The sequence below is a fragment of the Mobula birostris genome, chromosome 3 (assembly GCF_030028105.1).
Source record: "Mobula birostris isolate sMobBir1 chromosome 3, sMobBir1.hap1, whole genome shotgun sequence".
Taxonomy (NCBI): domain Eukaryota; kingdom Metazoa; phylum Chordata; class Chondrichthyes; order Myliobatiformes; family Myliobatidae; genus Mobula; species Mobula birostris.
In genome coordinates this window covers 232534407-232552930 of record NC_092372.1, presented here as the reverse complement: position 1 = coordinate 232552930, position 18524 = coordinate 232534407, and the positions used below count along the sequence as shown (strand labels likewise).

Here is an 18524-nt window from a genome sequence, read left to right as displayed (position 1 = left end):
TGCAGGTGAAGTGTTGCCTCCCCTGGAAGCACTGTTTGGGGCCCTGAATGGAGATGAGGGAGGTGGTGGATAGGCAGGTGTATCATTTCAGTCAGTTGCAGGGATAGTGCTGGGAGGTAGATTTAGAGGGGATGACGAATAGACAAGGGAATCATGAAGGGAGCGATCCCTCTGAAAAGCAGAGAATTGGGAAGGAGGTAAAGATGTGCTTGATGGTAGGATCCCTTTGGAGATGGAAGACATGGCTTGCTGAGAATGATGTGTTGGATGTAGAGGCTCATGGGGGGGATGGGGTACATAAGGGCAAAAGGAACTCTACCCCTGTTATGGAGCTGGGAAGATGGGGTGAGCACAATGTCCGGGAAATGCAGGAGATACGGTTGACGGCAGTGTCATTATTGGAAGATAACCAGGATGGTTGGCATGAGCACAGCAGGTCAAAGGGCCTGTGACTGTCTGCACTAATCTTTTGAACCCTTACTACAAATCTATGCCCTCTAGATTTAGAAATGTGTGCTATGGGAAGAGGTTTCTCAACCATCGAACAAGCTCTGCTTTCAATCTCATCCACTCCAAGGAAAGTAATCCCAGATTATTCATTCTCCCTTGATAACTCAATTACTCCATCCCGGGTGACACCCCGAGTCGCTCCATCCCAAGCAGCATCCTGGGGAATGTTCTCTACACCCTCTCTATCACCATCATTTCTTTCCTATGGTGTGGTGACCAGAATGATACATAATGCTTCAGCTGCATGCGGTCTATATCCGCCCCAATCTCTGCACATGATCTGAATCACCTCACCACCAATCTCTGCACGTGGTGCATAGGATTCTGAAAGGGGTAGTGGTAGAGCCTGTGGAGGCATTAGTAATGATCTTTCAAAACTCATTACACTCTGGCATGGTGCCAGACAACTGGAAACTTGCAAATGTCACTTCACTCTTCAAGAAAGGAGGAAGGCAGCAGAAAGGAAATTATAGACCACTTAGCCTGACTTCAGTGGTTGGGAAGATGTTGGAGTCAATTGTTAAGGAGTACTTGGTAACACAGGACATGATAGGACAAAGTCAGCATAGTTTCCTCAAGGTAAAATCTTGTCTGACAAACCTGTTTGAATCCTTTGAGGAGATTACAAGTAGGATAGATAAAGGAGATGCAGTGGATGTTGTATATTTGAACTTTCAGAAGACCTTTGACAAGGTGCCACACATGAGGCTGCTTACCAAGATAAGAGCCCATGGTATTTCAGGAAAGTCACTGGCATGGTTAGAGCACTGGTGATTGGTAGGAGGCAGTGAGTGGGAATAAAAGGATCCTTTTCTGGTTGGTTGCCAGTGACTGGTGGTGTTCCAGAGGGGTCGGTACTGGAACTGCTATGTTTCACACTGTTTGTCAATGATTTAGATAATGGAATTGCTGGCTTTGGGGCATGAAGACAGTGCTGAGGAAGCAATGTGATTGCAGCAGAACTTTGACAAATTGGAAGAATGGGCTGATGGAATAGCCTGTGGGGAAATGTATGATAACGCATTTTGGTAAAAGTAACAATAGTGCAGACTATTAATAAAATGGGGAGAAGGTTCAAACATCAGAGGTGCTGAGGGACCTAGGAGTCCTCAAGCAAGACTCCCACAAGGTTCATTTACAGGTTGAGTCTGTGCTAAAGAAGGTAAATCCAATGTTGGTATTTATTTCAAAGGGAATAGAATATAAAAGCAAGAAGGTAATGCTGAGGCTTTATAAGACAATAGTCAGGCCACGCTTGGAGTAGTCAACAGTTTTGGGCCACATCTCTCAGAAAGTATGTGTTGTGGTTGGAGACAGTCCAGAAGAGGTTCACAAGGATAATTCCAGGAATGAAGGGGTTAACATATGAGCACGTTTGGCAGCTTTGGGCCTGTACTCACTGGAATTTAGAAGAATATGGGGGCGGGGGGCGGGGTTGAATCTCATTGAAACCTTCCGAATGTTGAAAGGATGAGATAGGTGGATGTGGAGAGAATGTTTCCTATGGTCGGGTTATCCAGAACTAGAGGACACAGCCTCAAAACTGTGGGGCGACATTTTAGAACAGAGGTAAGGAAGAATTGTTTTAGCCAGAGAGTGGTGAATCTGTGGAATGCTCTGCTACAGACTGCAGTCGAGGTCAAGTCCATGAGTATTTTTAAGGAGGAAGTTGGTCGTTTCCTGATCGGTCAGGGCATCAAAGGATATGGCGAGAAGGCAGGTGTGTGGGGTTGAGTGGGATCTGGGTTCAGTTGTGATGGAATGGCACGGCACACTAAATGGGCTGAGTGGCCTAATTCTGTTCCTATGTCTTATGATCTGGCGAGAAGGCAGGTGTATGGAGATCAGCCATGATAGAATGATGGAGCAGACTCGATGGGATGAATGGCCTAATTTTGCACCTGTGTCTTATGGTCTAATCTCTGCACCTGCTCAGTATCGATCCGCCACCTCTGCACATGCTCGGTATCGACCCCTCACCTCTGCACGTGCTCGGTATCGACCCCTCACCTCTGCACGTGCTTGGTATCGATCCGCCACCTCTGCACGTGCTCGGTATCGATCCCTCACCTCTGCACGTGTTCGGTATCACCCGCCTCAATCTCTGCACGTGTTCCCTATCAGCCCCCCCAATCTCTGCACCCGGTCCGTATCATCCCCCAATCTCTGCACCCGGTCCGTATCATCCCCCAATCTCTGCACCCGGTCCGTATCATCCCCCAATCTCTGCACCCGGTCCGTATCATCCCCCAATCTCTGCACCCGGTCCGTATCATCCCCCAATCTCTGCACCCGGTCCGTATCATCCCCCAATCTCTGCACCCGGTCCGTATCATCCCCCAATCTCTGCACCCGGTCCGTATCATCCCCCAATCTCTGCACCCGGTCCGTATCATCCCCCAATCTCTACATCTGGTCTGTATCATCCCCCAATCTCTGTAAGTGATCTGTATCCCCAATCCCTGCACATGGTCCGTATCTTCAATCTCTGCACATGTTCCATATCAGCCCCACCCAATCTCTACACCTGGTCTGTACCATCCCCCAATCTCTGCACATGGTCCGTATTATCCCCCAATCTCCACATGTGGTCTGTATCATCCCCCAATCTCTACATCTGGTCCGTATCATCCCCCAATCTCTACATCTGGTCCGTATCATCCACCATTCTCTGTATGTCATCCGTATCATCTCCCAATCTCTGAACATGGTCCGTATCATCTCCCAATCTCTGCATGTGGTCCATATCCCCATTCTCTGCACATGGGCCATATCAGCCCCCTCCAATCTCTTCAGGTAGCCCGTATCACCCCCCCTAAAACTCTACACATGGTCCATATCATCCACCAATGTCTACACGTGGTCCGTATCCCCAATCTCTTAGAGGTCATAGGGTACATGCACAGTCTTGTCTCCCAGCGTTTAGAAATTATGAGCTAAAGTGCAGAGGTTTAAGGTGAAAGGTGAGAGATTAAATAGGAGTCTGAGAAGCAACTGGCTTCATCAGTCTGTGACATTGATTATAACAGTCAAGAACTCATGTTGCAGCTGTACAAACATCTAGTTAGATCGCCCTTGGAGTATTGTGTGCAGTGCTGGTCAGAACGTGGGGGCTTTGGAGAGGGTGCAGAAGAGATTCACCAGGATGCTCCCTGGTTTGAAGGGCATGTGCTATTACAAAACACTGGACAAACCTGGGTTGTTTACTCTGCCAACAGCAGAGGCGAGGGAAGATCTGACAGATGTTTAGAAAATTTGAGGAGACAGAGATCGTCAAGTGGATATCTATTTCCCAGGATTGAAATGTTAAATACTAGAGGACATAGCTTTAAGGTGAGAGGGGACAATTTAGAGGAGATGTGCAGAGCAGTGTACTTTTGTACAGAGAGTTGTGAGTGAGCAGGCTGCCAGGGTTGGTGGTGGATGACCAAGGGGTACACTTGCGACACTTTCAGAACAAATCCTGATGAAGGGTCTCGATCCAAAATGTCAACTGTCCATTTCCTGCCTAACCCACTGAGTTCCTCCAGCGTTTGTGTGTGTCTGTGTGTGTGTGTGTGTGTGTGTGTGTGTGTGTGTGTGTGTGTGTGTGTGTGTGTGTGTGTTTGTGACTTCAAAATGCAGTATCAGTCCCTTCTTGTATCTCAACTGAGTACCGGAGTTAGGACGTCATGGCTCAATGGTACAGGACATTATTGAGGCCGTGCTTACAGCAGCACACAAGAAATGCAGGAGGAACTCAGCTGGTTGGGAAATAAATAGTCATCATTTCAGGCTGAGACCCTTCATCAGGAGTATTGTGTCACCCCGGTTATCAAATGATGTGTCCATCTGGAAAAGGTGCAGAAACATTATGTTCCCAGGACTGGACGGTTTGAGGTATTGGAGGGGCTGAACTGTCTGGGTCTGTTTTCCCAGGAGCGAAGGAGGCTGAGGGGTGATCTTATTCTAATTCATAAATTCATTAATAAATAACAGCATTTAACACATTTGGATGTGTTAAACACAATAGGAAAGATGGGCCAAATGTGGGTACTCATGTAGACAACTAGGTTTGTATGGACAAGCTGGGTCTGTATTGTATGACCGTGACTTTCCCCATCCCTGAGTCTTACACACAAAGGCTGTTAAACCCGCTTCCACTGCGCTTTCAGGCTGCATCCCCAGGCAGCACAAGATGCCACACAAATCCTGCACAACTACTTCTCACCCTGCTTCACCAACTCTCTTTCCCTGCCTTCACTCCACCTGAGATTCCCTCATTCTGCTCTTGTCCAATGAGCAGCCAGAGACGACACAGGTTTAAGGTGCTAGGAAGTAGGTACAGAGGAGATGTCAGGGGTAAGTTTTTTTACGCAGACTGGTAAGTGCGTGGAATGGGCTGCCGGCAACGGTGGTGGAGGCGGATACGATAGGGTCTTTTAAGAGGCTCCTGGAGCTTAGAAAAATAGAGGGCTATGGGTAACCTGAAGTAATTTCTAAGGTAAGTACATGTCCAGCACAGCTTTCTGTGTTTCTCACCCCACCTTCTGTTACCAACTCGTTCACAGCACAACTCACCCCCTGCCTGCACAAAGATTTTCAATCACTGCTTGCATCGTCGTTTTAAGAAGCCCCCATCCCCACTATGTTAACAGCCCCTTTAAGCAGGTCCACACAAAGCATAAAGCACTTTTAAGCAGATCTCATTTGGTATATTTACCAAATAGGCTGATAGGTTCTTGATTAATCAGGGAGTCAAAGGTTACGGGGAGAAGGCAAGAGAATGCGGTTGAGAGGGATAATAAATTTTCCATGATGGAATGGCAGAACTGGTTTGAAGGGCCGAATGTCCACATTCAGCTCCTATGTATTTCCATGGTATACACAGTCCTTTTAAACCGGTCCCCACAATGTACAAAGCCCTTTTAAGCCAGCCTCCACAGTACATAACCCTTTTAAGCGGTCCCCACTGTATATAACCCTTTTAAACCGGTTCCATTGGGCGATAGCACGACAGGTTGTCATGGAGACGGACAACACACCGCTTCAATTTCCTTTGTTAAATGCCGAGTGTTTGCTTAAATCAGCTGATACTGGCTGCCGGTGGGCCCCACAGCCCTCCGCAGCTCGCCTGAGCACCCCGCCCACACCCTCCGCCCTCCTTACCTGATCTCTGCCTCTGCCTCTTCCTCCAGTGCCAGACCACCAGCAGCGTGACAACATGTCCCACTACCACCAAAGAGGGCAAGAGCCGGCCTGTCGAACCGTGAGGCATGGGGGGATGTGTTACAGCCCGGAGAGGATCAGACTAGAGCGGCGGATCACCGGTCACCGGCAGGAGGAGTGGAGACTGCAGAGGAACTACGGGCCCTGCCCAGTGTCTGCAATGCAGCAAGGTCACCGACCCACACACGAAGGCAGTAGATCCAGGATAACCCAGGACACAGAGCACGGGAGAGACTGGCTGGCGACAGTGCCAAACCAAACACAGCACAATGTCAGCCTGAAGCCAGAGAGTGCGCTATCGACTCAAACCATCGCACACACCCCACACCCTCCGGCCAGCTCGATCTCTTATCTGTCTCTCGGGCTCTTCCCCTCTGCAATTGTCCCGACGTCTACTACAGACTCTCCCTCTCCCTGAACTATCTATCCCTCCCTTTCTCTCTCTCTCCCCACTACCCCTCCCTGAACTATCTCTCCCTCTCCTTCTCTCTCTCCCCACTACCCCTCCCTGAACTATCTCTCCCTCTCTCTCCCCCACTACCCCTCCCTGTCCCGTCTCTCTCCTTTTCTCATTCTTTCCTTTTGTCCCCTCACCCCGACCTCTCCTCGCTACCTCGCTCTTCCAACCCCCTCCCTTTGGTCAACTTTCTTGCTGCTCCGTTTCACGGAGTTTATTGTGCTCGCTTTCCCTCACTCACACGCAGATCACAACCTGTTTTCATTACAGGTGTCACCTTTTCAGAGTAACCTATTCTTCCAAACCAGCACAGACGCCAATAGTTCCCTGGCACCCAGCCAGAGGAGACGAGGAGGAGGCGACACGAGTATTTTAGGATAAGTTGCACTTTAGTTGCTGCCAGTAAATTCAAAACAGATGCCAACCCCACTCCATTTAAAACGAGAAAAGTATAGCCATCGCGTCAAGGTCATGGATACACCTACCAGGAATTAGCTTCATTCACCTCGACGCCTACAAGCCACAGATGTGGAGGCAGAAGGAAGGGACGAAGGAGGCAAAGAGCCGGAGAGAGAGAGGGGTACACAACTGCGGCTCCAATACAGGACAGAAGACCACAGACAGGAGCTGTGTTGTCCCCTGCGTGGGGCAGTGGTTATAAATACCCTCTGATTAAAGTCTGTACACATGAGAGCTCTGCTCAAGGACTTGGCAACACACTGACACTGAATCTGGCTGGAGTGAGCAGACAAGACACAGTAAGCCCCAAACACCAACCCCTCACACTCCACTGCACAACTGGCTCACACTCACCCCGACACACTGATACATTCCTGAACTACTCAGACCCTTCATAAGTGTGTGATAACCATTAAACTAACTCTCCTCTGCCCATACACGATCCACATTCTCTACACAAGATATCATGGTACTATCTGTTCAGAACATTCCAGGCACCCACCACTCACTGTGTAAAAAGACTTGCCCTGAACCTCTCCTTTGAAATTAACCCCTCTGACACACATCGTTGATGGTGTGTAGGATCAGTACAGCAATGTCAGGCCAATTGGCTTTACAACAGTTGTGGAAAATGACTCACATCATATACCCTGTGCATGATTAGGCAGAGCCCCTCACTGCGTATGATTACACAGACACCTGTCTGCATACAGTTACACAGAACCCTCTCTGCATAGAAATACATGGATCCCTGTCTGTGCAGTTACGTGGGCGCTCTCTGTGTACTACTACTTGGACCCCAATTTACCCATGACCTTTCAGGTCACACTCAGTGCACAACTCATGACTTCAACTCAATGTATGGTTAAGCAAGCCCTTGTCTGCATAAGGATACGTGGGCTACATTCTGTGTATGGCTGCACAGACAGCAGTCTGGACATGACGACACACTCCCCCGCTCTGTGTACGATTCACAACTTCCACTCTGCGTACGGTTATATGGGCCCAGATATGCCTATGACCTACATCCCCTACTCTGAGTACGGCTACGTGGATCCCTGTCTGCACACGATTACGTGTGTCCCTCACTGCCAATGACTTACATCTGAGTATGGTCACAGGGAACCCTCTCTGCATGCAAACACATCACACAGTCACCTCTCATTTGATTTTACATTCCTCATGAATGCCGACAAATCATCGTAGGCTGTGACCAAATTCATAGAGCACCACGGCACATAAGAGCGATCATCGAGACTCATTTGGAAATGCTGGGCCCAGCCTAACTATGTAACATCTTGCTCAGTCCCACACAATATTAGAGTGTAGTTCTGGGGAGTACAGGGTGGCTGCTATCTCTCTGCACTCTCTCTAAGACTTGCAAACCTTCCCCCGAAGCCAGGCAGCTCAACTGCATACAGAAACAAGAGAAAATCTGCAGATGCTGGAAATTGAAGCAACGCACTCTAAATGCTGAAAGAACTCAGCAGACCTCGCTGCCCGGCCTGCTGAGTTCCTCTGGCATTTTGTGTGTACAGCTGTATACAGGCCTCTTACTGAGACTGATCCTATGGCTCATAAAGTTTCCCATCATAGAGATGTTCGAGGGGGTTTAGATAGGTACAGGGATGTACAGAGGCATACGGACATAGTGTAGGCAGAAGGGATTAGTTTAGGTAGGTCCTCTGGGACCTTGTGTGTCTCTTTCTGCACCTCCTGACCTGTCCTGCGCCTGAGTGAACAGTGCATATCTCCCCCCAGCCCTGTTCCTGTATCATCTCTCCTCAGTCTCCCTGCGATACTTCCCTATTCCTCAATGTCAAACAGCCACCTGTTCACCCACTTTTTATTTAATTAAGTTTCCGGATCTGGGTGTCACTGGTAACACCCACGTTTTCTACTCTGGTTGGCTGGGTGTCTCATCCAATGACTCCATGGGAGGGTGTGAAGTGACAGACTGGATCTCCACCCCAATGGCACAGTTAGCAGGAACTCTCTGAATGGTCTTTCTGTCCTTTGTACTTGTTGTTCAAAATAAATTTATTATCCATGTACATACATATCACCATATACAACCTTGAGATTCATTTTGATGCAGGCAATCACAGTAGAACAAAGATTCAACAGAATCAATGAAAAACGATCAATGTACAAAAGGCAAACTGCAAATTCAAAGATAAATAAATCATCATTATTACAGACAGATCAGCCTCATTATTAGATTAAAACCCCTATAAATACCCTGAAAGCAGGCGTGTCCACGCTCCGGTACACGGACAGGTTCAGCTTCCCGTCAGTGTCCAGACTGAGGCCAACTAGGGACCACCAGCACTCGAAGACTTTCTCTCCAAAACACTAGACACTGATCACGGTGGTGTGTCCCGCACACACCTCACATACATGCACATTGATATGCACACTACCATGATAGGTGTACACACAGATTGAAAAGCCCACCAATCAGACTGTGTATGTAGGCAGCAGGTACGCGATTCCACCCCGCAACATGCACACAGAACACACACAAAAATCCTGTGATCACCTTCTCCTCTAACTCCACACTCTGCCCACCCCCCACACTGACCAAACCACCAGCAGCTCACAGCTTGGAGCAGGCTTCCACATATGGTTCATGGGGAGGTGGGGAACAGAAAGTGTGAAGGGGGGTTCAAGGAAAAGAAATGGAGGTTAGAGATCAGTAGAAGGGAGAGAAAGGGGGAAGAGGTGGGGGGAGGGGGAGTGGAGGGGGAGGGGGAGTGGAGAAGAGTGGAGAGGATTGAGGGGGAGAGGGGGAGAGAGAGGGGGGAGAATGGAGAGGTAGGTGAGCACATCACATGCACAGTGGGGATGAGGCAACATGCAGTCAGAGTCAGTGCTAACCTGGCTAACCTGGGGAGGGGCAGAGGGAGGGGGGAGGGGGAGTGGAGAAGGGTGGAGAGGATTGAGGGGGAGAGGGGGAGAGAGAGAGGGGGGAGAATGGAGAGGTAGGTGAGCACATCACATGCACAGTGGGGATGAGGCAACATGCAGTCAGAGTCAGTGCTAACCTGGCTAACCTGGGGAGGGGCAGAGGGAGGGGGGAGGGGGAGTGGAGAAGGGTGGAGAGGATTGAGGGGGAGAGGGGGAGAGAGAGGGGGGAGAATGGAGAGGTAGGTGAGCACATCACATGCACAGTGGGGATGAGGCAACATGCAGTCAAGGTCAGTGCTAACCTGGCAGAGTCCTGTCGAGCCTCGGCCCCAGCGGGGACCCTCTCTCTCTCAGCTGGTTGAGTGGCCGGTATTCCTGGCTGTCATGCCGGGTGTGGGAGGAGGAGGAGGAGGAGGAGGAGGAGGAGGAGGAGGAGGGAGTTGACTGAGTGCGTACCAGGCTGAGGGAGGCAGCAGGCCTGGTGAGGCTGTTACGGGATGCAGGCTGGTGCGAGAGGTGGGGTCCCAGCATCCGGCCTCGGGGCCTGGCCCTGGGTGTGGGCTGCAGGGGAGCTGGTATGACGTGAGGTGGGAGGTGGAGGTATTGCTGTAGGAAGACTAGGCCCTGCTCAGTCAGGTACCAGTAGTGATGCCTCCAGGTGAAGGTCTCGCGGACCAGGCCGCGGGAACGCAGGGAGCCCAGTGCACGTAGCACCTGCAGGTTGGAGGCACCATGCACCTCGGGGTGCTGAGAGTGAGGGCAGCGGGTGTCCTGGGCCACCAGCACCCCGTCCCTCAGTAGCACCTCATAGATAGCCCTCAGCTGGGGCAGGGGCATCAACATGCCTGCAACCATGGTGTGGCGCAGGCTGTGGATCAGCCGGGGTCGGGGGGGGGAGAGTCAGGGTCAGTGGAGGGCTCAGGGGAACCAGCCTAGCAGTGACTGACCAGCTGGGACTGGGCTATGGGGACTGAGCTGTGGAGGCAGGGAATGGACACAGCAGACACCCTGGGGCTCTGTTTAGTTCACGCCGGCTGGCTGAGGCACTGAATGAGCAGCAGGAAGAGCAGGAAAGCGGCCGCACGCCGACAGCTCAGCTCTGTGTCTGGAGATTGGCCAGGCGGTGAATCAGGATCTGAGGAAATGTCGTCACAGAGACAGAGACAAGCCCAGCAGTGGGAGCAGGAGGCTGGCCAGGAGCCAAAATCACTGCCGGCTGTGTGGGAGGGAGCGATGTGCCCTCAAGTCTGTCAGCTGAGACACCACCCTTTCCCCAGATGCATCCCTGATACATGACACTACCCCTCCCCACTGAAACACGCACCCCAGCTGCACTCAGTACTTGCTCAAAGACACACAAGCATACCCCAGATTCCCTCCGAGCCCCCAGGACAGAGAGCACCTATAAAAGGTGGTGTGCACGGGAGCAGCATGCTCTGCTCCTGATTTAACGCTGGTATTTCAGAGTCCAGAATAGTCCTGTCATCGTGGGAATTGTAACTCGAACCAGAGTAATAAATCCATACCCTCCCTCAGCAATGTCACCCTGGGTAAGGCTCCCAACACTCCCCAACATAATCGCAGTGACACCTCCCCCACACAGACAACACTGTACTCCCTCAACATCCAACAGCACCCAACTCACCACTGAACACCACTTGCCACCCAGCAGCACCCAATCAAATCCACCACAACCCCACCCTACAAAACACAGCACCCCAACACACTACAGACCCCACCCACCCAGCTCATTGTCATCATCAGTGACCGGGTGCTGAGCAGGTCTGTGAGGGGCTCAGCGACCCCCCCCCCCGAGGGACAGGGTAGGGGGGGGGGGAGAATGAGGTTCCGGAGGGATGGGCACAGGGAGGGAGAGGAGCAACAGCAGAATAACCCTTAGGTAGGAGACAGCTAGAACTCTGTTCACTCACTCCTTCCCTACATTAGACCAGACAACCAGGCTGAAGAATGCCCCGGTCCCACCACTGCTGACAACCTCCCAAACCCCTAACCCACCTGAACATGTAAACCCTTCAATTATTGTCACTTCAAACTCAGGCTGACTGACACTCTGCACCATGCTCCATCACAGGCCTGACACTGCATTTATTGTATCAAAGGCCCTTTGGCCCAACTATTCAATGCCGACCAACATTCTCATCTAACCTAGTCCCATTCCATAAGACATAGGAGCAGAATTTGGCCATTTGGCCCATCGAGTCCGCTTCACCATTCAATCGTGGCTGATCCTTTTTTCCCCTCCTCAGCCCCACTCCCCAGTCTTCTCCCCGTAACCTTTGAGGCCGTGTCCAATCAACAATCTTTCAAGGTCTGCCTTAAATACACCCAATGAGCTGGCCTCCACAGCCGCCTATGGTAATAAATTCCACAAACTTGCCACCCTCTGGCTAAACAAATTTCTCTGCATCTCTGTTTTAAATGAATGCCCCTCTATCATGAGGCTATGCCCTCTTGTCCTAGACTCCCCACCATGGGAAACATCCTTTCCACATCTACTCTGTCTAGGCCTTTCAACACTCAAAAGGTTTCAATGAGATCCCCCCCATCCTTCTGAACTGCAGCGAGTACAGACCCAGAGTCATCAAACATACCTCGTGCAATAACCCTTTCATTCTCAGAATCATCCTTGTGAACCTCCTCTGAACACTCTCCAATGCCAGCATATCTTTTCTTCGATGAAGAGCCCAAAATTGTTCACAATACTCAAGGTGAGGCTTCACCAATGTCTTATAAAGCCTCAGCATCACATTCTTGTATTCTAGACCTCTTGAAACGAATGCTAACATTGCATTTGCCTTCTTCAACACCCACTCAACCTGCAAATTAACCTTTAGGGTGTTCTGCACAAGGACTCCCAAGACCCTTTGCATCTCAGATTTTTCAATTTTCTCCCCATTTAGAAATTAGTTTGCACATTTATTTCTACTACAGAAGTGCATGACCATGCATTTTCCAACATTGTATTTCATTTGCTACTATCTTGCCCATTCTCCCAATCTAACTAAGACCTTCTACAGCCCACCTGTTTCGTCAACACTACCTCCCCCTCTACCAATCCTCGTATCATCTGCAAACTTGGCAACGAAACCATCTATTCCATCATCTAAAGCGTAGAAGGTTGAGGGGGGACTTGATAGAGGTGTTTAAAATTATGAGGGGAATAGATAGAGTTGACATGGATAGGCTTTTTCCATCGAGAGTGAAGGAGCTTCAAACAAGAGGACATGAGTTGAGAGTTAAAGGGCAAAAGTTTAGGGGTAACATGAGGGGGAACTTCTTTACTCAGAGAGTGGTAGCTGTGTGGAACGAGCTTCCAGCAGAAGTGGTTGAGGCAGGCTTGATGTTGTCATTTAAAGTTAAATTGGATAGCTATATGGACAGGAAAGGAATGAAGGGTTATGGGCTGAGTGTAGGTCGGTGGGACTAGGTGAGAGTAAGAGTTCGTCACGGACCAGAAGGGCCGAGATGGCCTGTTATATGGTTATATGGTTAAATCATTGATATACAGCATAGAAAGAAGCGGTCCCAACACTGATCCTTGTGGAACTCCACTAGTCACTAGCGGCCAACCAGAAAGGGATCCTTTTATTCCCACTCGCTGCCTCCTACCAATCAGCCAATGCTCTAACCATGCCAGTATCTTTTCTGTAATGCCATGGGTTCTTAAACTGGTAAGCAGTCTCACATGTGGCACCCTGTCAAAGGCCTTCCTATCTGACCTACACCCATTCCCACCCAACCTCGTCCCATTCCCATCTAAAGCAACACACGCAAAACGCTGGAGGAACTCAGTAGGTCAGGCAGCATCTATGGAAAAGAGTAAACATTCAATGCTTTTGGTCGAGCACTTTCTTTAGGACCTTTTCCATTCCCATCCAACCTAGTCCTACTTGCCTGTGTTTAGCTGATACCATAAGACCGTAAGACACAGGAGCAGAATTAAGACTGTCAAGTCTCCTCTGCCATTCCATCATGGCTGATTTATTATCCCTGTCAGCCCCATTCAGCTGCCTTCTCCCCATAACCTTTAAGAACCCATCACTTTAAATATTCCCAATGATTTGGCCTCCACGGCCGCCTATGGTCATGAATTCCACTAGCTTCTGGCTGAAGACGTTCCTCATGTCTGTTCAAAATGGATGTACCTTCTTCCTGAGACCCTGCCCACTGGTCTTCCACAGTGAAGACTGATGTAAAATGCTTCTTAACTTCATCTATCATTTCTTTGTCCCCATTCATCTACTCTCAATCATCCCCTCAAAACTAAATAAGCTTGAAGACCTTGACCTCAATACCTCCTTGTGCAGTTTGATCTTCAATTTCCTCACTTCCGCAACAACAACCTCTTACTCAACGCCAGAAAGACCAAGGAGCTGATTACTGACTTCATGAGGAGGAAACCATTCACCCATGAGCCGGTCCCATTGGGGAATCAGAGGTGGGGAGGGTTGGCAACTATAAATCCCCTGGTGTTATCATTTCAAACCACCTGTCCTGGGCCTGGCTCGCAAGTGCAATTATGAAGAAAGCACGGTAGCACCTCTACTTCCATAGAAGTTTGCGAAGATTCACACGACATCTAAAACTTTGACAAATGTCTATAGATGTGTGGTGGAGAGTATATTGACTGACTGTATCACAGCCTTGTATGGAAACATCAATGCCCTTCAACAGAAAATGCAACAAAAATGTAATGGATACAGCCAATCAATCATGGGTGGAGCCCTCCCTACATCTACCAGGAGTGCTGCCGCAGGAAGACAGCATCCATCATCAGGAACGCTTACCACCCAGGCCATGCTCTCCTATTGCTGCTGCCATCAGGAAGAAAGTAGAGGACCTGTATCACCAGGGGGAAATGGGATAGGAGAGGGGAAGGGAAGAGATGGTGAGGGAGAGAGAGTAATAAGATGGGAGAGGGGGAAATGGGATAGGAGATGGGAAGGGAGGAAATGGGGTGGGATAGGGAGTAACAGGGTGGGAGGGAGAAAGGAGGAAATGGGGTGGGATAGGGAGAAACAGTGGGAGAAAGGAAGGGAGGAGATGGGGTGGGAGAGGGGAAAATGGGATGGGAGGGGGAAGCTTAGGAAATCAGGTGGGATGGGGGAAATGGGGTTGGGGAAACTGGAGAAGAGGAAAATGGAGTGGGAGAGGAAGAGGGTGAAAGGGGGAATAGGGTAAGAGAGGGAGGAAGGGGCAAACATGGTGGGAGCAGAAAGGGGGAAACAGAACAAAAGGGTAGAAATGAATGGAAGAGGGGGAAGACAGGAAATGGAGTGATAGAAGGGGAAATGGAGGCAATGGGATGGGAAAGAGAAATGGAAAGAATTGGGGAAGGGGGGAGGCAGTTGAGGTAAGAGGAGGGGGTTGGGGAAGGGGAGGGAGATAGGGAAAGGGGGAAACAAGGTGGGAGAGAAAAAAGGGGGAAATGGGTGGTTGCAGGGTAAGTGTGTGGGTGGGGGGAAAGGGGCCGGGGAGGGGGAACGCATGGGAGCAGTGGAAAGAGAGGAAATTAGGTGGGCTGGAAGTGGGAAATGGGGTGTGAGAAGGGAAAGAGAAAATGATGAGAGAGGAGTGAAGGGGGAACAGTGGGATGGGGAAGGGTTCTGGAGGGGGGAATGGGGTGGGAGAGGGGGAAGGGGGAAACAGAGTGGGAGGAGGGAAATGGGAAGAAAGTAGGGGAGACAATGGGAGATGGGGCAAGTGAGTAAATCATGTGGGAGAGGGAGTTATGGGGTTGGGGAAATAGGAAGGGAGCTGACAAACAGGGTGGGAGAGGGTGAAACGGGGAGGGAAGGGAAAATGGGGGATGAGGTGGAAAGGGGGAAAGTGTGGTGGTGGAGGGAAGGGAATGTAGGGGAAATGGAGGAAAATGACATGGGAGAGGACTGAAGTGAGGAAATCGCATGGGTTGGGGAAGTTGGGAAACGGGGTGGGAGAGGGGGAAGCAGGTCACAGAAAGGAGAAACAGGGTGGAAGAAAGGGGAAATGGGATGGAAGTTAGGAAAAGGTGTATTTGGTGGAAAAGGTGGGAGATGGGGAAAGTGAGGAAACAGTGGGTTGGGAAAAGATGGGAAATGAGCTGGGACAGGTGGAAATGGGGTAGAAGGGAGAAATGGGCTGGGAGAGCGGTAAGAGACCCGTGAGAGGGGTAAACAAGGTGAGAAAGGATGAAGGATAGAAGAGGGTGAAACGGGGTGGTAGAGGGGAACAAGATCAAAGATGGGGAATGGGATAAGAGATGGTGAACAGGATTTGGGAGGGGTAACGGGATGTGAGAGCGGGTAAGGAAGAAATAGAATGGGAGAGGGGGAAGGAAGAATGGGCTAGGAGAGTGGGAAAGGGGAGAGGAGGGGAAAGAAGAATGGATGGGAGGGGAAATGGGGAGAGGGGGAAGAGGGAGGGGGGAAGAGGGAGGGGGGAAGAGGGAGGGGGGAAGAGGGAGGGGGGAAGAGGGAGGGGGGAAGAGGGAGGGGGGAAGAGGGAGGGGGGGAAGAGGGAGGGGGGAAGAGGGAGGGGGGGAAGAGGGAGGGGGGGAAGAGGGAGGGGGGGAAGAGGGAGGGGGGAAGAGGGAGGGGGGAAGAGGGAGGGGGGAAGAGGGAGGGGGGAAGAGGGAGGGGGGGAAGAGGGAGGGGGGAAGAGGGAGGGGGGGAAGAGGGAGGGGGGGAAGAGGGAGGGGGGGAAGAGGGAGGGGGGGAAGAGGGAGGGGGGGAAGAGGGAGGGGGGGAAGAGGGAGGGGGGAAGAGGGAGGGGGGAAGAGGGAGGGGGGAAGAGGGAGGGGGGAAGAGGGAGGGGGGAAGAGGGAGGGGGGAAGAGGGAGGGGGAAGAGGGAGTGGGAGGGGGAAATGGAGTGGGAGGGGGAAATGGAGTGGGAGGGGGAAATGGAGTGGGAGGGGGGAAGTGGGGTGGGGGAGGGGAACTAATATAAGATATAGGAACAGAATTAGGCCATTCACACCATCGAGTCTGCTCCCCCATTTCATCATGGCTGTTCCCGGATCCCATACAACCCCATACACCTACCCTCTCACCATAAGATACAGGAGCAGAAGTAGGCCATTTGGCCCATTGAGTCTGCTCTGCCATTCCATCATGGGATGATCCAAGTCTTCCAGTCATCCCCACTCCCCTGGTTTCTCCCCATACCCTTTGATGCCCTGGCTATTCAAGAACCTCTCTATCTCTGCCTTAAATGCACCCAATGACTTGGCCTCCACAGCCACTCGTGGCAACAAATTCCATAAATTTACCACCCTCTGACTAAAGTAATTTCTCCGTATCTCAGTTCTAAATGGACGTCCTTCAATTCTGAAGTCGTGCCCACTTCTTCTAGAATCCCCTACCATGGAAAATAACATTTGCCATATCTAATCTGTTTAGGCCTTTTAACATTCAGAATGTTTCTATGAGATCTCCCCTCATTCTCCTGAACTCCAGGGAATACAGCCCAAGAGCTGCCAGACGTTCCTAAGGTAACCCTTTCATTCCTGGAATCATTCTTGTGAATCTTCTCCGAACCCTCTCCAATGTCTGTATATCCTTTCTAAAATAAGGAGCCCAAAACTGCACACAATGCTCCAAGCGTGGTCTCACGAGTGCCTTATAGAGCTTCAACATCACATCCCTGCTGCTATACTCTATTCCTCTAGAAATGAGTGCCAACATTGCATTCGCCGCCTTCATCACCGACTCAACCTGGAGGTTAACCTTTAAGGTATCCTGCACAAGGACTCCCAAGTCCCTTTGCATCTCTGCATTTTGAATTCATTCCCCATCTAAAATAATAGTCTGCCCATTTATTTTTTCCAGCAAAGTGCATGACCACACACTTTCCAACATTGTATTTCATTTGCCACTTCTTTGCCCATTCTCCTAAACTATCTAAGTCTCTCTGCAGGCTCTATGTTTCCTTAACACCACCCGCTCCTCCACCTATCTTTGTATTATTGGCATATTTAGCCACAAATCCATTAATACTGTAGTCCAAATCATTGACATACATCATAAAAAGCAGCAGTCCCAACACCGACCCTTGTGGAACTCCACTGGTCAGCCAGCCAGAATCGGATCCCTTTATCCCCACTCTCTGTTTTCTGCCGACCAGCCAATGCTCCACCCATGCTAGTAACTTTCCTGTAATTCCATGGGCTTTTATCTTGCTAAGCAGCCTCATGTGCAGCACCTTGTCAAAGGCCTTCTGAAAATCCAAGTACACCACATCTACCGCATCTCCTTTATCTACCCTGCTTGAAATTTCTTCAAAGAATTACAGTAGGTTTGTTAGGCAGGATTTTCCTTTCAGGAAACCATGCTGGCTTTGGCCTATCTTGTAATGTGCCTCCAGGTACTCTGTTATCTCATCCTTAACAATCAATTCCAACAACTTCCCAACCACTGATGTCAGGCTAACAGGTCTATAGTTTCCTTTCTGCTGCCTCCCACCCTTCTTAAATAGCGGCGTAACGTTTGCAATTTTCCATTCATCCAGTACAATGCCAGAATCTATCAATTCTTGAAAGATATCCCTTGATGCCATGACCGATCAGGAATCGATCAACTTCCACTTTGAATATACTCTCAGACTTAGCCTCCAATGCAGCCTGTGATAGAGCAAGCCACAGATTCACCATTCCTTGGCTAAAACAAATTCCTCTTTACTTCTGTTCTATAAGGTCACCCCTCAATTTTGAGTCTGTGCCCTCTAGTTCTGAATACTCCACCAAAGTAAACACCCTCTCCACATCCAGCTTATCTAGACCTTTCAACACTTGGGAGGTTTCAGTGAGCTCCCCACACATTCTTCTAAATTCTAGTGAGTTCAGGCCCACAACTGCCAAATGCTCCTCATATGTTAACCCCTTTGTTCCTGGAATCATCCTCGTGAACCTCCTCTGGACTCTCTACAATGACAACACAGTCTTTCTGAGATGCAGGAGCCAAAACTGTTGACAATACTTCA

The 18524-nt window shown here is 50.1% G+C and overlaps 1 protein-coding gene across 14 annotated transcripts in view; it reads right to left on the bottom strand.

Moving 5' to 3' along the window:
• The window catches only part of LOC140195654 (plectin-like), a 435007-nt gene that overhangs the window by 212558 nt on the left and 203925 nt on the right, over nt 1-18524 (bottom strand). For 2 of the 14 annotated variants that reach the window (XM_072254357.1, XM_072254358.1), the window contains exon 1: nt 9847-10566. The exons of 8 other annotated variants lie outside the window; for them this stretch is intronic. In XM_072254357.1, coding sequence (XP_072110458.1) covers nt 9847-10399 — 553 coding nt within the window. In that variant the 5' untranslated portion in view covers nt 10400-10566. Of the gene's footprint in view, nt 1-5658; nt 6015-6660; nt 6783-9846; nt 10567-18524 lie in introns of those variants that run through there. 4 more of the 14 variants (XM_072254361.1, XM_072254363.1, XM_072254370.1 and 1 more) reach the window with 3 other exon arrangements.